Genomic DNA, 17,124 nt, shown 5'->3' with positions numbered 1-17,124 from the left:
AAGAGTTCAGAGGATACTGATGATGCTGGATAGTGATGGTGGTGACACAGCACCCATTAATCCAAGTTTTATTTTTAAGCATTACCTCTATATCACAGCTACCATGTGATATTGTTATTTTCTGCATGTTATAGCAGACCTTACTGTCTCCAAATCCCATTCTTTTTTTTTCTAATATGTGACAGCAGCTTTTAAATCATTTTTTATTTTTTAATTTTTATTGGAGTTTAGTTACTCCACAGTGTTGTGCTAACTTCCCACTGCACAAGCAAGGTGAATCAGCCATATGTATACATATATCCCATCCCCTTTGGATTTCCCTCCCATCCAGGTCAGCACAGTGCACTGAGCAGAGCTCCCTGCACCACACAGGAGTTCCTCATTAGTCATCCATTCCATAGACAGCAATGCATATAAGTCAGTCCCAACCCTCAATTCATCCCATTCCCACCCCGCCCCCACCCCAGTGTCCACACATCTGTTTTCTGTGCCTGTGTCTCTATCTCTACCCTGCAAATCGGTGTGGCTGCTATGAAGAACGTTGTGGAGATTCATTCTTTTTTCATTGTAATACACTCATTCTCAGATTCTAAGCCTAGTAATATCAACAATGAATCTGCTAATCAGGAAACAAAGAAATATTTTCCACAAATTTCTTTTCTTACCTTGCATAACTCCCTTTCAGGATTGAGGTACCCTATAAGATAACCTTTGCCCATGCTTTATATGTATGGGACCAATAAAAGCAGTCATCAGCAGGAATTCCTTGCCCATGCTTATAACACGGTGGACCACCTATGGCCAACCCCTTTTCCAGCAAGGATCTCAGGATCAGTATTGTAAGGCCCCAATATTTTGAGGTATACAGATGAGTAAACATTGACTACCTGGTTATACGATTTTTATTTTGGAGAAAAACCTAGACCCAGCAGTTCGAAATCAAGCTACCTGGATGGGATTCCCAGCCCTGCTTCTGGTGAGCTGTGTGAGCTTGGTTCAGTTCTCATTTCTAAGCTTCAGTTTCTTCCTTTGTAAAAATGAGAATTTTAATAACACCCATCACACTCAGTGGTTGTAAGAATAAAATGAGACATGTACAGAAAGAGGGGGCTTCCCTGCTGGTTCAGATGATAAAGAATCCGCCTGCCAATGCAAGAGACCTGGGTTCAATCCCTGGGTCAAGAAGATCCCCTGGAGAAGGGAATAGCTACCTATTCCAGTATTCTGGCCTGAAAAAATTCCATGGACAGAGGAACCTGGCAGGCTACAATCCATGGGGTCACAAAGAGTTGGACACAACTGAACGACTAACACTTTCACAGAGAGAGAGACTGCCAATACAACTCAAATAAAATGATCTCATATCTAGGGTTTCTTTCTGTCAAAAGTCTTTGTGCCCTGGATGGGGAAATTTATCACCCAGGATTTCCCAGAAAAAAATGTAAAGCACTGTAAGTATATACAAAAAAACAGGGAATTTAATACATAAAAATGGTGACTTAGATTATGAAGGAGCTGTAAAGGGTTATATTCCCTGCAAAGCAAGTCAGGGAAATAGCAAAATGGAAGCCATTGCCACCCCTTGCTGGAGGGACATAGGAGGAGGTGGTGTAACCAGAGGCATAGTGGTCCACATGGGCCGAGTGGGAGTCTCGGCCCTGTCAGCACAGCTGAAGTCATGAAGTAGCAGCCCCTTGACACGAGGGGAGTAGGGGAGACGCACTCTGGCTCTCCAGTGCCTTAAGCCTTCAGATCTCCTGGCAGGGCCCTGATTGGGTGGCCTAGTCCCATGGGTCACACGGGTCTGGGAAACAGGGGTCACAGGGGCAGCCACATGATGCTCAGGACTTAGTGAAACCCCTCAGGCCCAGGACTCTTCCAGCCGTAGTCCCAGACTTCAGTCACTTGGTAGCTGGGACCTAATTCCTGTGATAACACAAAACAGGCTGTGATAACCAACACAGAGACTTACAAAGAGGCTTTTCCTCCACCACTGGGCCTCTGCACAATAACTGAGGTTCCAAGTCGCTGTGCCCAAGAAAGTAGAATATAGAAAAAGCTTTAGGAGAAAGCCTAGAAAGTTGTTGGCATGCAAGAGACCTCGTAGTGGCCCACTAGATCCTGCTTTCTGGAAAAGCCTGCTTGTTGAGCAGCCACAGCCTTCAGTAGCTAAGGATCTGTGGCTTGAGGATGGACCTTCACCCTTTCACATGCCTGACTCCTGCAGAACTCAGCATAGACCCCCTCCTTGGAAATCCCCTGAATCCCTGAAGGTGAGCTAAGCTGCTGTGCAATTCTCCTCGTCCGCCTTTCTTCTACTTCTCTTTATCCCATTTCTCCTCCTTCTTCTCCTTCTCTTTCTTCTTCTTTGATTATTTTCTTAAAATTTTGTAGCATATAGCTGATTTACAGTGTTGTGTTAGTTTCTGCTATGCAGCAAAGTGAATCAGTTACACATACATCCACTCTTTTTAGATTCTTTTCCCATAAGGGGCATTGCAGATTATCAATCAGAGTTCTCTGTGCTATAGAGTAGGTCTTTGTAGTCAGTTTAGTTCAGTTCAGTCACTCAGTTGTGTCCGACGGTTTGCAACCCCATGGACTGCAGCACATCAGGTTTCCCTGTCCATTACCAACTCCCAGAGCTTGCTTAAACTCATGTCCATCATAGTCAGTGATGCATTCCAACAATCTCATCCTCTGTTGTCCCCTTTTCCTGCTGCCTTTAATCTTTCCCAGCATCAAAGTCTTTTCTAAGGAGTCAGTTCTTTGCATCAGGTGGCCAAAGTATTAGGGCTTTAACTTTAGCATCAGTCCTTCCAATGAATATTCAGGACTCATTTCCTTTAGGATTGACTGGTTTGATCTCCTCGCAATCCAAGGGACTCTCAAGAGTCTTCTCCAACACCACATTTCAAAAGCATCAATTCTTCAGTGCTCAGCTTGCTTTATGATCCAACTCTCACATCCATACATGACTACTGGAAAAACCATAGCTTTGACTAGTTGGACCTTCACCAGCAAAGTAATGTTTCGGCTTTCTAATAGGCTGTCTAGATTTGTCATAGCTTTTCTTCCAAGAAGCAAATGTCTTTTAATCTCATGTCTGTAGTCACCATCTGCAGTGATTTTGGAGCCCAAGAAAATAAGGTCTGTCACTGTTTTCATTGTTTCCCCATCTATTTGCCATGAAGTGATGGGACCAGTAGTCATGTATGGATGTAAGAGTTGGACTATAAAGAAAGCTGACTGCCGAAGAATTGATGCTTTTGAACTATGGTGTTGGAGAAGACTCTTGAGAGTCCCTTGGACCTCAAGGAGAGCAAACCAGTCAATCCTAAAGGAAATCAACCCTGAATATTTATTGGAAGGACTGATGCTGAAACTGAAGCTCTGATAGTTTGACCACCAGATACAAGGAACTGATTCACTGGAAAAGACCCTGATGCTGGGAAAGATAGAAGGTAGGAGAAGAAAGGGACGGCAGAGGATGAGATGGTTGGATGACGTCATCAACTCAATGGACATGAGTTTGAGCAGGCTCCGGGAAATGGCGAAGGACCAGGAAGCCTGGTGTGCTGCAGTCCACGGGGTCCCAAAGAGTCTGACATGACTGAGTGACTGAACAACATACCAATCCCATTCTCCCAGTTTGTCCTCCTCCATCCCTGCTTTCCCCCTGGTAATCACGTGCTTGTTTTCTACATCCGTGATTCTACTCCTGTTTTGTAAAAAAGTTGAATATGTGTGTTTTTTAGATTCCATACATAAGTGATATTATATGTTATTTGTCTTTCTCTGATTTATATCTAGGTCCATCCATGTTGCTGCAAATGGCATTATTTCCTTCTTTTTGTGACGGAGGAGTATTCCATTGTATACACAAATACACCGTATCTTCCTTATCCATTCATTCTTGATGGACATTCAGGTGACTTCCATGTCTTGACTGTTGTAAACAGTACTGCAATGAACATCAGAGTACAATCCGTTCAGATTGTACTTTTCTATGGATATATGCCCTGGGGTGGGATTTATTGGATCACATTATAGTTCTGTTTTTAGTTTTTTAAGACACCTCCATATTGTTCTCCACTGTGGTTAGAGGCCCTGCAGTTCTTCCTGTCCCATCTGATCCCTGCATTTCAATGCTCCATCTAGGCTTCTCCTTCCCGCCCTCCCACAGGACTGTGAGCAGCACTAGGACAAGAGCTGTCATCTTATCATCACGTCCCCCACATAGGAACTTTCACTTCCTACTGTGTACTAGCCACTGTGGTCGGTGCTGGGGATCTAAGCATGTTTGCAAGGCAATGCCAGCTTCCAGCAGCTTTTATGATTGCAAGAGAGACAGACGGGGTGCAGTAATTCTGTAAATTACCAGTGTCTTGTGTGTTAGGGAAGTCCAAGAAGGTGTGAGAGCATCTTTCCTGGAGGAGCAGGGAAGCCTTCCGAGGAAATAACATTTGAGTTAGGAAGGAATTGGAGTTCACCTGGCAGAGAGGTTGGGGAATGGCATTTCAGGCAGAGGGCAGAGTGGATGCAGAGGTCTGGAGGTGGGAAGGAGCACTGAGGATTAGACATGGAGCGTGGGGCAGCATGGCCCAGAGTCCATGAGGCGGGAAGGAGCTGTCCTCTCCCACATCCCAGCCTCTGTGCTCTGCCCTGACGCTCTCCACCTCCTGCCTGTGTCCTCACTGGGAATGTTTCCGTGTTTGCATGTCCCACGTATAAAACCCAGTATGTTGTATTATGTGTTGAAGGTGCTCATTGAATGAATGATGGATGACCCAAGGCTCTAAACAGTCTAACTCCCCCCTTGCATTTGTAACTTCACCTGCCCAGTAAGTATCAAGGAACACAGTCCATGTGGAGGAGCAGCCTGAGCTTATACCATTTATGGGACACTCTCTGCCACCTGGCATTCTTTCAACAGAAACTTACTGTTAGTCACTCTACCCTTTACACTGAGAGTTCTGGAAAGAGTAGTATTAAGAATGCTGACCCAGAGATGCTGAGAAGATCCCGTCATCGAATGATTCTATTGCCTTCTTTGAGATTGAAATGTGATGGGTTAAACTAGGTTCCCTTCAGCCCTGTTTCTTACTAGCAATGTGATCTTGGACAGGTCACTTCACCAAAACATAGGCCTTCCCTCTTTCACTAATGTGTGGTGTTAATAGCATCAGCGTGACAGGCTTCATATAAAATGAGACTATACTTGTAACTATTCAGCACAGTGCCTGGTAGTTTGGGACCCAAACTCACTGATGAGCATTGCTTCTATCATTCTGTTAGAGTCGCTATCATTATTCCTGTGTTCGAGACCATACACTGTGTGTGCTGGTGTGTGCCAAGTCGCTTCAGTTCACGTCCCGCTCTTTGCAACCCTGTGGATCATAGCCCTCCAGGCTCCTCTGTCCATGGGTTTCTTCAGACAAGAATACTGGAGTGGTTTGCCATGCCCTTCTCCCGGGGATCTTCCCAACCCAGAGATCGAACCCAACCCAGTTCTGTTACATCTCCTGCTTTGACAGGCAGGTTCTTTACCAGAAGCCATACCCTGACCAGAGAAAGGCAAAAATAGACAGGCCTCTTAGTTCCCCTGGCAGGCTGGTATGCTCTTTTGGTTTCTAGTCGAGACTGGCCTACACCTGGAATGCCTTCTCAGCGTTGTTTGGTGTTAAAAAATAAATTAATTAAAGAGTGTCTTGGGTGTGTTCTAGCTTTCTTGCTTTCTTTTTTAAGAGGATTCCGTTTTGTTTTCTCACAGGAGTGATTGGAGCAGATGTGAAGGGGCACGGCCTCGCCTGTGAGGGACAGCCGGTGACGTCACGGCTGGCTGTCATCTGTGGAACATCTTCTTGTCACATGGGCGTGAGTCTGCCGAGCGGGTGAGGGCGGGGCCGCCACACTCGGGTGGACAGCCCAGCCAGGGGGGAGATCTGAGCTGCTGGCTCCTGGGCCCCCTCAGCAACTTCTCTTTCTGTCGCCTGTGCCATGTCGAGTGGAAAGCACAGCGCTCCTTCCAATAGCCTTGCTTTGATTTGCCAGACCTTTTTACAGGGGTCAGATTTGTAAAAAGTGTAAAAAGGCATGAACCCACCTTTGACATTACCCGGGCCAGAGAGCTGAGGGGCGAGGAGTGAAATCGGATCCAGAGATGGCAATGCCTCACTCCCAGACAATCTGTCCCTAATGGGTAGCCAAGTCTTCTCTGCACAGAGGTGTCTGTTTCCCTTGGCAGCCAGGCTTTCCCTCAGTCAATATAAATCCATCTCCCTGGGAGCGGTCTGATGATGTATAGAATTAGGCTGCATATCATGACTTCAAAAGCACACTGATAAGCAATTTTCACTCTGTTAATTTTTCTCCATGAATTAGTGGAAAGGCTTTCTCCAAGATTACAGTTAAAATTTAGTGCCTGCCCTAAAATTTATATCTTCTTTAAATGCCTGAGTCTGAAAGCATTCCATTTCGATAAGTACCCATTTCTACCATATTTTTATTTAAAAGGCATTACTCTGTTAAAGTTAGATGGACGATCCTTGGATTTTTCCCAGATGAGTAAAATAGAGGGGAGCGTTGGGGGAGGAAGAGGAAGGCCTAGAGACAGGAGGAAGGGTTAGAGGGGGATCTGGGATACAGTCCAGGGCAGAAACCCTACCACAGTGGAGGAACTCGTAGGCCCTGAGAAACTGTGTTTAGTTACTGTGGGGACCAATGAGCCTGTTATACCATGTAATACTTTGGTTGAGTAAATATTGATACATTTACTTATCCACTGATCCTTTGCTCTTGTGCTAAACCCTGGGGACATAAGCATGATATGAGTCTTCCCATTGGTGAGATAGAATGATAACAGGTACTATGGTACAAGGCCCCTTGGTGTAGATTCAGATTGAACTTGAGAAGCTGAGCATCTAGTATGCAGCAGACATGGTGTCAGGGTTCTCACACATTTCATAGAGATGATGGGGCCACCGGACTGGTTTCCAATCCCAGTTCCTCCACTTCCTAACGATGGGCCCTTAGACAGCATTTAGCCTCTCTGGACCCCGGATTCCTCTGTGAGATGAGAGAGTTAGAGTACGTGTCTCATAGTGCGGTGAGGATGAATCGAGGTGTGCGCACAGGGAGTAAGCACTTTGCCAGGGCTAGCTCCCCATCGCTAGCACTGGTGTGCTGGGCAGAAAGGATACAGTGCCTGCCTAGGAAGGGTCCAGGCTTAGAGACAACTTCCTAAGAGGACAGTACACTGGACTTCTTAAACCTCCTCAAAAAAATTTTCTTCTGCTTGTTTCTGTGGACACACTTTTAAATGGAACTTCTTGAAAAGTCCTGGCCTCTGTCTTTCCCTCAGCAGCCCTGTCATAAGGCTTGGCTGTCCCTGAAGGGAGAAATCTACGGAGGCCTAAGGCCACCGTGAGCTGGAGGGCAGGAGGTGCCCACCAGGACACTCAGCCCTCATCTCCCGCTCTGTGAGTCTACACTATCCAGCTTGTCTTCACTGAACACTGTTTTAAGCCTGTTGCAATCATCTCCCATTTTCACAGGGACACGTCTAACCTGGTTTCTCCTATAAAGTCTTAAGTATTGAATACTTTTACCCCACTCAGTTTGGATTTGTGAGCAACAGCAAATCTGTTTGAACGTGAGTCTATGACATCCCCATGTCTTAATTTCCTGGTGTCTTCATGGAAATGGTGCTGGCTTGTTGTATACCATCTATTTTACAAATTAAGCAACTAAACCCTAAGAAAGACCAGACATTTTCCCAAGGTCACAAAACTTACGCTGGAGCTGAGAACGCAGGTCTAACTCTGCCTGAGTCCCACATGCATCCCCTCGGTGCCTTCCTGTGCTGTGCACAGTTTTAAAGGGCCAGTACTGGAGTGGAGCGAGCTTGGGCTTCAGAGTCAGACAGGTGTAGGTTTGGACATCTGCTCATGCACATTTTGACCCCATGACCTGATGTGAGCTACTGAAGTTCTCTGAGCCTCAGATTCTTGATCCATCACACTGAGGGTGAGGATGCCCATCTTAAAGGGTTGCTGGGTAACATGAGTTATGTACATACATCCCCTATGCATAATAGACACTCAGAAATGGTGGAGATTCTTATTACACTTCCCTAGTGATAAAAAAGGCTCACATGAAGCAACTGTTGGGACTTTAACAAGTTTGATGGGCAGCTGCAGTTGGTTGCAATGAATGAGGGCCATAAAATGCCGGTTTATTATGGTCGTGTTGTGCTGGAAATAAAGTCCCCACCCCCACCCCGCTTTGTACTTGGGAGTGGGAAGGGACCTCCTGGGCCAAGGGGATTAATCATCAGCTTTAATGTTATGTGGTGAGGGCGAGACTGTGGTCATGCTGGCATCGGAAAATGCCTTTGATCTGGCTCAGGTGCTGGGCGCCCAGCGAGCCAGCAACAATGACACCTTTGTGAGATCTCGGAGAGGTGCAGGTCTGAGGAAACACTCTCCAGGAAGCTCAAGGACCCTCTTTGTTGTGGTTCTGGCAAGTAAAACCACCAACTGTCAGGAAAAATTCTCCAAACAGAACACAGGGACTAGAGGGGTCTGTGGGGTTTTCAAAAAGTGATTTCCAGCTTGGTCTGAAGGATTCTCTTTCTTCCTGTCTCCTCACTGCTGATGTTTCTAATTCTAATTTTGATTGGGGCAAAACTCCCAGGAATATTTTGCATTTGATCCAGGTTGCCTCTTTCTAGGTCACCCAGAGTGAATGAATGAAGGAATGTCCAAGTAACAAGTCCTTTAGAGTTGCCTTTCTTCACGTCCCTGTTACTTCCAGGAATCTAGAGGAAAAAGCCTGAGGTTGAACATAAGCCTTACTAATCAGGCCTTTGATATTTTAGAAGATACAAGTGTGGGCTGCACATTTATCTTCCTTGTAGATGATTTAATTAACAAGGAAAAAGAATACTGTTCTTTTTTTAACTGCATGAAAGCAGAGCTGCTTGTTCAGAGTTAATTACTACCAAGTCACCAAAACCCAAGATCATACGCAGCAGGGGTGAGCCAGAGGTTGAAAAGTCATGGGGTCAGATGGAGCTGATCCCTGCCATCGCTCCCAGCACCCCTTTTCTCGAGCTGTCAAGTCAGGTCGTAACTTGGCAACTTGTCTTCAGTCAGCATGACAGATGGGGAGAGGACCCTGGGGCGGAGGGTGGCGAAGCATTGAAGAGGTAAGGTTTGAGCAGAACAATAGTTGGTGAGACCTAGGAATTACATCTGCATCTTAAATCACTCAGAACTGAAGTTTTTTCATTTTAGGTGAACGTAGACCTGATGATTAGCTATCACATAGTGGGTGTAATTTCAAAGGCAGGCTCTTACATTGCCTTTACCGCTCACTTAGGTAAGATACTTCATCTTTTAGTACCTCTGTAACTTCGTCTGTTTTATGTGGGCAATAGTATTTACATAACATTGTTTTGAGGATTAAGTGAAGTAATGTTTGTAAGCAGTTTGGCACTGTTCCTAGCACCATATACCAAATATGGCATTATTGTTAAAAGTGATTCAAGAGCCGACTCATTGGAAAATACCCTGATTCAGGGAAAGATTGAAGGCAGGAGGAGAAGAGGGTAACTGAGGATGAGATGGTTGGCTGGCATCACTGACACAATGGACATGAGTTTGAAGAAACTCCTGGAGTTAGCTAAGGACAGGGAAGCCTGGCATGCTGCAGTTCATGGGGTTGCAGAGTCAGACACAAATTAGTGGCTAAACAGCAACAACAGCAATGCTAGAATGATCCATGTGACAATGGGTTCAAATTAAAAACATCAAGATAAACTCATGTTGAGTTTATTGTAGATCTCAGATGCATATATAGAGAGAGAAATATTTATAGACATATGTAGGTATTCAGTTTAGTAAACCTGCATTTCCTAGCTGTGATAGTGGAGGGGTCTTTCAAACAAGGACACCCTAGCAGCTAGTTGCTACAAGCACTCCTGGTGCCTAGATCTTCATTTCTAATACTGTTTTCCAATAAAAAGTATCAGGCCTTCTTGGAGAAATGGTTGATTCTAGGACCTCAGATATGCAGAGGACACCACCCTTATGGCAGAAAGTGAAGAAGAAAAAAGAGCCTCTTGATGAAAGAAGAGAATGAAAGAGTTGGCTTAAAGCTCAACAGTCAGAAAACTAAGATCATGGTATCCAGTCCCATCACTTCATGGGAAATAGATGGGGAAACAGTGGAAACAGTGTCTGGCTTTATTTTGGGGGGCTCCAAAATCATTGCAAATGGTGACTGCAGCCATGAAATTAAAAGATGCTTACTTCTTGAAAGGAAAGTTTATGACCAACCTAATTCAATTCAGTTCAGTTGCTCAGTCATGTCCAACTACTTGTGACCCCATGAACCGCAGCATGCCAGGCCTCCCTGCCCATCACCAACTCCCAGAGTCCACCCAAACCCATGTTCATTGAGCCGGTGATGCCATCCAACCATCTCATCCTCTGCCGTCCCCTTCTCCTCCTGCCCTCAATCTTTCCCAGCATGAGGGTCTTTTCAAACGAGTCAGCTCTTCGCATCAGGTGGCCAAAGTATTGGAGTTTCTGCTTCAGCATCAGTCCTTCCAATGAATATTCAGGACTGATCTCCTTTACAATGGACTGGTTGGATCTCTTTGCAGTCCAAGGGACCCTCAAGAGGCTTCTCCAACACCACAGTTCAAAAGCATCAATTCTTCTGCGCTCAGCTTTCTTTATCACCCAACTCTCACATCCATAGATGACTACTGGAAAAACCATAGCCTTAACTAGGCAGACCTTTGTGACAAAGTAATGTCTCTGCTTTTCAATATGCTGTCTAGGTTGGTCATAACTTTCCTTCCAAGGAGTAAGCGTCTTTTAATTTCATGGCTGCAGTCACCATCTGCAGTGATTTTGAAGCCCAGAAAAATAAAGTCAGCCACTGTTTCCCCATCTCTTTCCCATGAAGTGATGGGACCGGATGCCATGATCTTAGTTTTCTGAATATTGAGTTTTAAGCCAACTTTTTAACTCTCCACTTTCACTTTCATCAAGAGGCCCTTTAGTTCTTCTTCACTTTCTGCCATAAGTGTGGTGTCATCTGCATATCTGAGGTTATTGATATTTCTCCCAACCAACCTAGACAGCATATTAAAAAGCAGAGACCTTACTTTGCCAGCAAAGGTCCATCTAGTCAAGGCTATGGTTTTTCCAGTAGTCATGTATGGATGTGAGAGTTGGACTATAAAGAAAGCTGAGCACCAAAAAATTGATGCTTTTGAACTGTGGTGTTGGAGAAGACTCTTGAGAGTCCTTTGGACTGCAAGGAGATCCAACCAGTCCATTCTAAAGGAGATCAGTCCTGAGTGTTCATTGGAAGGACTGATGCTGAAACTGAAACTCCAATACTTTGGCCACCTGATGTGAAGAACTGACTCAATTGAAAAGACCCTGATGGTGGGAAAGATTGAGGGCAGGAGAAGGTGATGACAGAAGATGAGATGGTTGGATGGCATCACCGACTCAATAGACATGAGTTTGGGTAAACTCCAGGAGTTGGTGATAGATAGGGGGGCCTGGCGTGCTGTGGTCCATGGGGTCGGCAGCCCAACCCGGACACCACTGAGCAACTGAACTGAACTGAACTGGGGACTGAGGCAGGAAATAGACAAGATGATCCTAGAGTATCTTGCAGTAGCACCAAAAATAAAGAAATGTTAAAAAAAGAAAACACTGTAACAATTTGAGGGGACCTCCCTGTTTGCTCAGATGGTAAAGAATCTGCCTGCAATGCAGGAAACCATGGTTCAATTGTTTAGATCCCTGCATCAGGAAGATCCCCTGGAGAAGGGAATGGTAACTCACTCCAGTATTCTTGCCTGGAGATATAAATAAAGTGTATTGGATTATAACCCAAAGTGTCACATATATATTATGAATATGAGCCCATACTGATATAAATAAGTAAATAGAAGAGACAAATCTCCCAGGCAGGAGAATTCCAAATAATTTATGTAGATATATACCCCCCCCCTCCACGAGGTGGAGCATGACTTCCTACTCTTAAAGCATGAGCTACACATGGTAACTTTCTTTCAAAGAGGAAGGACAGTACAAAAAGGGGGAAAAAGAATAATTTTGCAATGGAGAAATCTGAGTGCTAACTTTAGCCAGGTGATCAAGGTCAGCACCAACAGTGGTAAGTAATGTTGATAGTATGTACTGTTGCCATGATGTGAGGAGAATGGCACTTTATCTCTGTTATCTTCCTCCCCCAAACCCATAACCGTAGTCTAATTAATCATAAGAAAAACATCAGACAAATTCCATTTGAGAGACATGCTACAAAATACCTGACCAGCACCATCCAGGCCATCAAGAAACAAGGAAAGTCTGAGAAATTATCGCAGTCAAGAGGAGTCTAAAGAGATGTAACAACTGAATGTAGTGTGGCATCCTGGATGGGATCCTAAAACAGAAGAAAGATGTTAGATGAACATTAAGGAAATCTGAATCAAGTAAGGTCTTTAGTTAATGATAATATATCATCATTTTTTAATCGTGACGTATTAGCTTAATGTAAGATATTAATGACAAAACTAGGTGTCAAATCTATGAAACTGTACTATCTTCCCAACTTTTCTGTAATCTAAGCTGTTTTAAAATTAAAAGTTCATTAAAAAAAATATTTATTAAATCGTTCACTCATTACCAAAATGTTTTCTTGTATTTGCCTGGCTAAGTACTAAGGGTATTAAGATAAATAAGATAAAGTGTCATGCCTGCCTTCATGGACAAAGACAGACGAGGAGATGACCACAGGTCAGAGTGGTAATTCTGATGGTAAATTTAAGACTAGAATGTGGAGGAGTGGGGGCTACCCTGATGGCTCAGACAGTAAAGAATATGCCTGCAATGCAGGAGACTGGGGTTCAATCCCTGGGTCCGTAAGATCTCCAGGAGAAGGAAATGGCTACCCACTCCAGTATTCTTGCCTAGGAAATCCCATGGACAGAGGAGCCTGGCGGACAATGGTCCATGGGGTTGCAAAGAGTTGAACACAACTGAGCGACTATTTCACTTTCACTTTCATATGGAGAATGGGACCAGTCAAGTCTTCAGTAGACAGGGAAGCTTTCCTGTAGCATGTAGTACTTACAGGACTGTAGTTTCCCCACTGCATGGGGATGCTCTTCCTACTCAGTTTCAGGCACCAGATCCCCCCCTAGTCTCACCCTCTTACTCCTTATCTTGGTCTTTTGTATCTACAGCACCCATCACTGAGTTCCTATACTCCTGGATGGTTTGTAGGTATTGCAGACCCACTGGGATAGGACTGTAGAAAAGGAGAAGGTCACAGCTAAGAGAGAGTGGGCGAGTTTCTCTGCCTTAGTCTGTTTAGCAAGTGGCATCTGCAGAGGTCACGAGAGAGGTGGAGAAGGAAGGGAGTCCATAGGCACAGATAGGTCCACAGTCACAACTCCCAGGGAAGGAGGCAGGTTCCTGTGCATGATTCACTAGGGCCTGCAGTTGTCAACCTTTAGGACCAGTGTTCTCAGGAGTACTCTCTATACTGAGGTTCACCCTGGGCCCCTCAACAACATGTTTGGAAAACAGACTGTATGCTAGGCATTGATTGGCAAGGAGGGGTTTGGCATGGTTCTATGAGCAGTAAGAAGCTCAAACAATCAGAAAACTCAGCATAGTGCTTCTCCTGGCATTTGAGGCAGGACAGTTCTACACTGCGCTGAATGGATAAAGTTCAGCATCCCTGGTCCAGCCTCAGTCATTATCTGAAGACAGGCAATAGTATTGGCTGCTGCCATCTATTGAGCACCTACAGTGTACCAGGCACTGTGCTAAATCCTGTATGTCTTGTCATCAGCTCAGCAGTCCTGTGAGCTGGGCACCATTACTCTCCCCATTTCACAAGTGAGGATATGAAGGTAAAGAGCAGTTAAGTGGGTCACACCATGTGCAGGAAGTGGGGACTGACCCCCCTCTAGGAGACTGAGCCCAGAGTCCTTGCTCTTCCCTTTCAGGTCCATCAGTTCAGTTCAGTTCAGTCGCTCAGTCGTGTCTGACTCTGTGCGGCCCCATGAATCGCAGCACGCCAGGCCTCCCTGTCCATCACCAACTCCCGGAGTCCACCCAGACCCACGTCCATCGAGTCAGTGATGCCATCCAGCCATCTCATCCTCTGCCGTCCCCTTCTCCTCCTGCCCCCAATCCCTCCCAGCATCAGAGTCTTTTCCAATGAGTCAACTCTTCGCATGAGGTGGCCAAAGTACTGGAGTTTCAACTTCAGCATCATTCCCTCCAAAGAAATCGCAGGGCTGATCTCCTTCAGAATGGACTGGTTGGATCTCCTTGCGGTCCAAGGGACTCTCAAGAGTCTTCTCCAACACCACAGTTCAAAAGCATCAATTCTTCTGTGCTCAGCCTTCTTCAAAGTCCAACTCTCACATCCATGCATGACCACAGGAAAAACCATAGCCTTGACTAGATGGACCTTTGTTGGCAAAGTAATGTCTTTGCTTTTGAATATGCTATCTAGGTTGGTCATAACTTTCCTTCCAAGGAGTAAGCGTCTTTTAATTTCATGGCTGCAGTCACCATCTACAGTGATTTTGGAGCCCAAAAAAATAAAGTCTGACACTGTTTCCACTGTTTCCCCATCTATTTCCCATGAAGTGATGGGACCGGATGCCATGATCTTCGTCTTGTAAATGTTGAGTTTTAAGCCAACTTTTTCACTCTCCACTTTCACTTTCATCAAGAGGCTTTTTAGTTCTTCTTCACTGTCTGCCATAAGGGTGGTGTCATCTGCATATCTGAGGTTATTGATATTTCTCCCGGCAATCTTGATTCCAGCTTGTGTTTCTTCCAGTCCAGCATTTCTCATGATGTACTCTGCATATCATAGCTTCTCTCAATTCCCCAGGGGAGAGGGAGAGCAGACTCGATTGAAATAAGGGCCAGTGTTGTTGCAGACATCTCCTCAAAGAAAAGATTTGAATGACAAATACCTGGGAAGATGCTCATGCCATTAGTCACTAGGGAAATGCCAATTCAAACCACCGTGAGATCCACTACATGCTTGTGAGAATGGCTGACATTGTGATGAAGGGGCAGGAAATTAGAACCTAACACACTGCTGAGGGGAATGTGAAATGGTACAACCACTTTGGAAAGTAGTTTAGCACTCTCTTACAAAGTCAGCATACACCTACTGTGTGACCCCACTGTTCCACTCATAAAAGCATTATGTCTATACAGAAACTCATGCAGGAATAGTAGTAGTAGTTCATAGTAGTTCAAGTTCATAGCAGTCTCATTTGTAATAGCCCCAAACTGGAAACAACCCAAATGCCTGTCAACAGTGAATAGATAAACTATTGGTCCATTGTTAGAATGGAATACTACTAAGCGATAAAAGGGAATGAGCTATTAATATGATACAACATGGATTCATCTCAAAGTATTAATTATGCTCAATGAGAGAAGCCAAACAGAAAGAGTATAAACTATATGTAATTCCATTTATTAAAAATTATTAGGAAATGCATTATATATATATTTATGTCTAATAGATAATGACAGAAAGCAGATCAGTGATTGCCTACGGTGGGGCCGTGGGCAGAATGAGGACCAGGAGGATAGGATTATAGATGGGCACAAGGAAACTTTTGGGGGTGATGGATATACCTGTGTGTTAGTCGCTCAGTTGTGCCTGACTGTTTGTGACCCCATAGACTGCAGTCCACCAGGTTCCTCTGTCCATGAGATTTTCCAGGCAAGGATACTGGAGTGGGTTGCCATTTCCTTCTCCAGGGGATCTTCCCAACCCAGGGATCGAACCCAGGTCTCCTGCACTGCAGGCAAATTCTTTACCGACTGAGCTACAAGGGAAGCCTGGATATACGTACCTTGATTATAATAATATCTTCATTTGTGGTTGTCTTCTATGTCAAAATTTATCAAACCGGATATTTTAAATATGTGCAACTTAATGAATACCAATTATAGTTCAGTAAAGCTTTAAAAAAAATAAAAAATACCAGAAAATAAGAACAATAATAATACTGCCTACAGTAACTTATATAGTGCTTACTATTTTCCAGGCACAATATCTCTAAAAATGGTTTAGTCTTAATTTAAAAAATAGTACATAGTAGATGCTCAATAAATATTAGTTGTCACTTCTTTCCTTCTAACCCAAGTAAATTCTCTAGGTAGTCTGACATATTTACTGTTGTGTTCTTTGGTCCCTAGCACAGACTGATAGGTATGGTTATTTGTATTTTTTAAATTTTTTATCTTATATTAGAATATAGTCGATTAACAACATTGTGATAATTTCAGGTATACAGCAGAGCAACTCAGCCATACATATACATGTATCCATGCTCCCCCAAACTCCCCTCCCATCCAGGCTGCCACATAACATTGAGCAGAGTTTCCTGTGCTACGCAGTAGGTCCTTGTTGGTTATCCATTTTAAATGTAACGGTGTATACATGTCAATCCCAAACCCCCTGTCTCCTCCTCCTGCTTTCCCTCCCCACTCATGATTACCAGGTGTGCTTATCTGTGTTTTAATGGTGGGGATTCCCTGGTGGCTCAGCCCGTAAAGAATCTGCCTGCAATGTAGAAGACATGGGTTCAGTCCCTGGGTCAGGAAGATCCCCTGGGGAAGAGAATGGCAACCCACTCCAGTATTTTTGCCTGGAGAATTCCATGGACAGAGGAGCCTGGTGGGCTACAGTCCATGGGGTCACAAAGAGTTGGACAAGACTCTGTTTAATGTTACCAGCTCATATCTTATAGGAAGCTGACTTGCTTATCAGGTCCACACTAGTGGGTCCATGTCTCTGTTACCCCTCTCATCCCATCCTGTCCGGTTTAGAGCTGGTGTATAATATTCATAGATGCTTAGTGACTACGTGGCTGGATTGCTTCCCCACCAGCACCACCACTTCCCTTGCTGACAAGCGTGCAAGTGCTTGAATTTTCCTAAGTCTCCTTTCACACCTCCCCACTGCAGTAGGGCCGTCTTTCATCATCTGTTTCTGCTGAGGGGCAGGGGGGGCGGCTGACCAACTGGTAGAAGC

General features: G+C 44.7%; 1 protein-coding gene across 7 annotated transcripts in view; it reads left to right on the top strand.

Annotated features, from left to right (window-relative positions):
• The window catches only part of FGGY (FGGY carbohydrate kinase domain containing), a 516,697-nt gene that overhangs the window by 289,345 nt on the left and 210,228 nt on the right, over positions 1-17,124 (top strand). For all 7 annotated transcript variants that reach the window (XM_070367946.1, XM_070367945.1, XM_070367942.1 and 4 more), the window contains one exon: positions 5,774-5,877. In XM_070367946.1, the coding sequence (XP_070224047.1) occupies positions 5,774-5,877 (104 nt within the window). The remainder of the gene's footprint in view (positions 1-5,773; positions 5,878-17,124) is intronic.

Source organism: Bos mutus, chromosome 3, assembly GCF_027580195.1.
Source record: "Bos mutus isolate GX-2022 chromosome 3, NWIPB_WYAK_1.1, whole genome shotgun sequence".
NCBI lineage: Eukaryota > Metazoa > Chordata > Mammalia > Artiodactyla > Bovidae > Bos > Bos mutus.
This window is presented reverse-complemented; position numbering and strand designations above follow the sequence as displayed.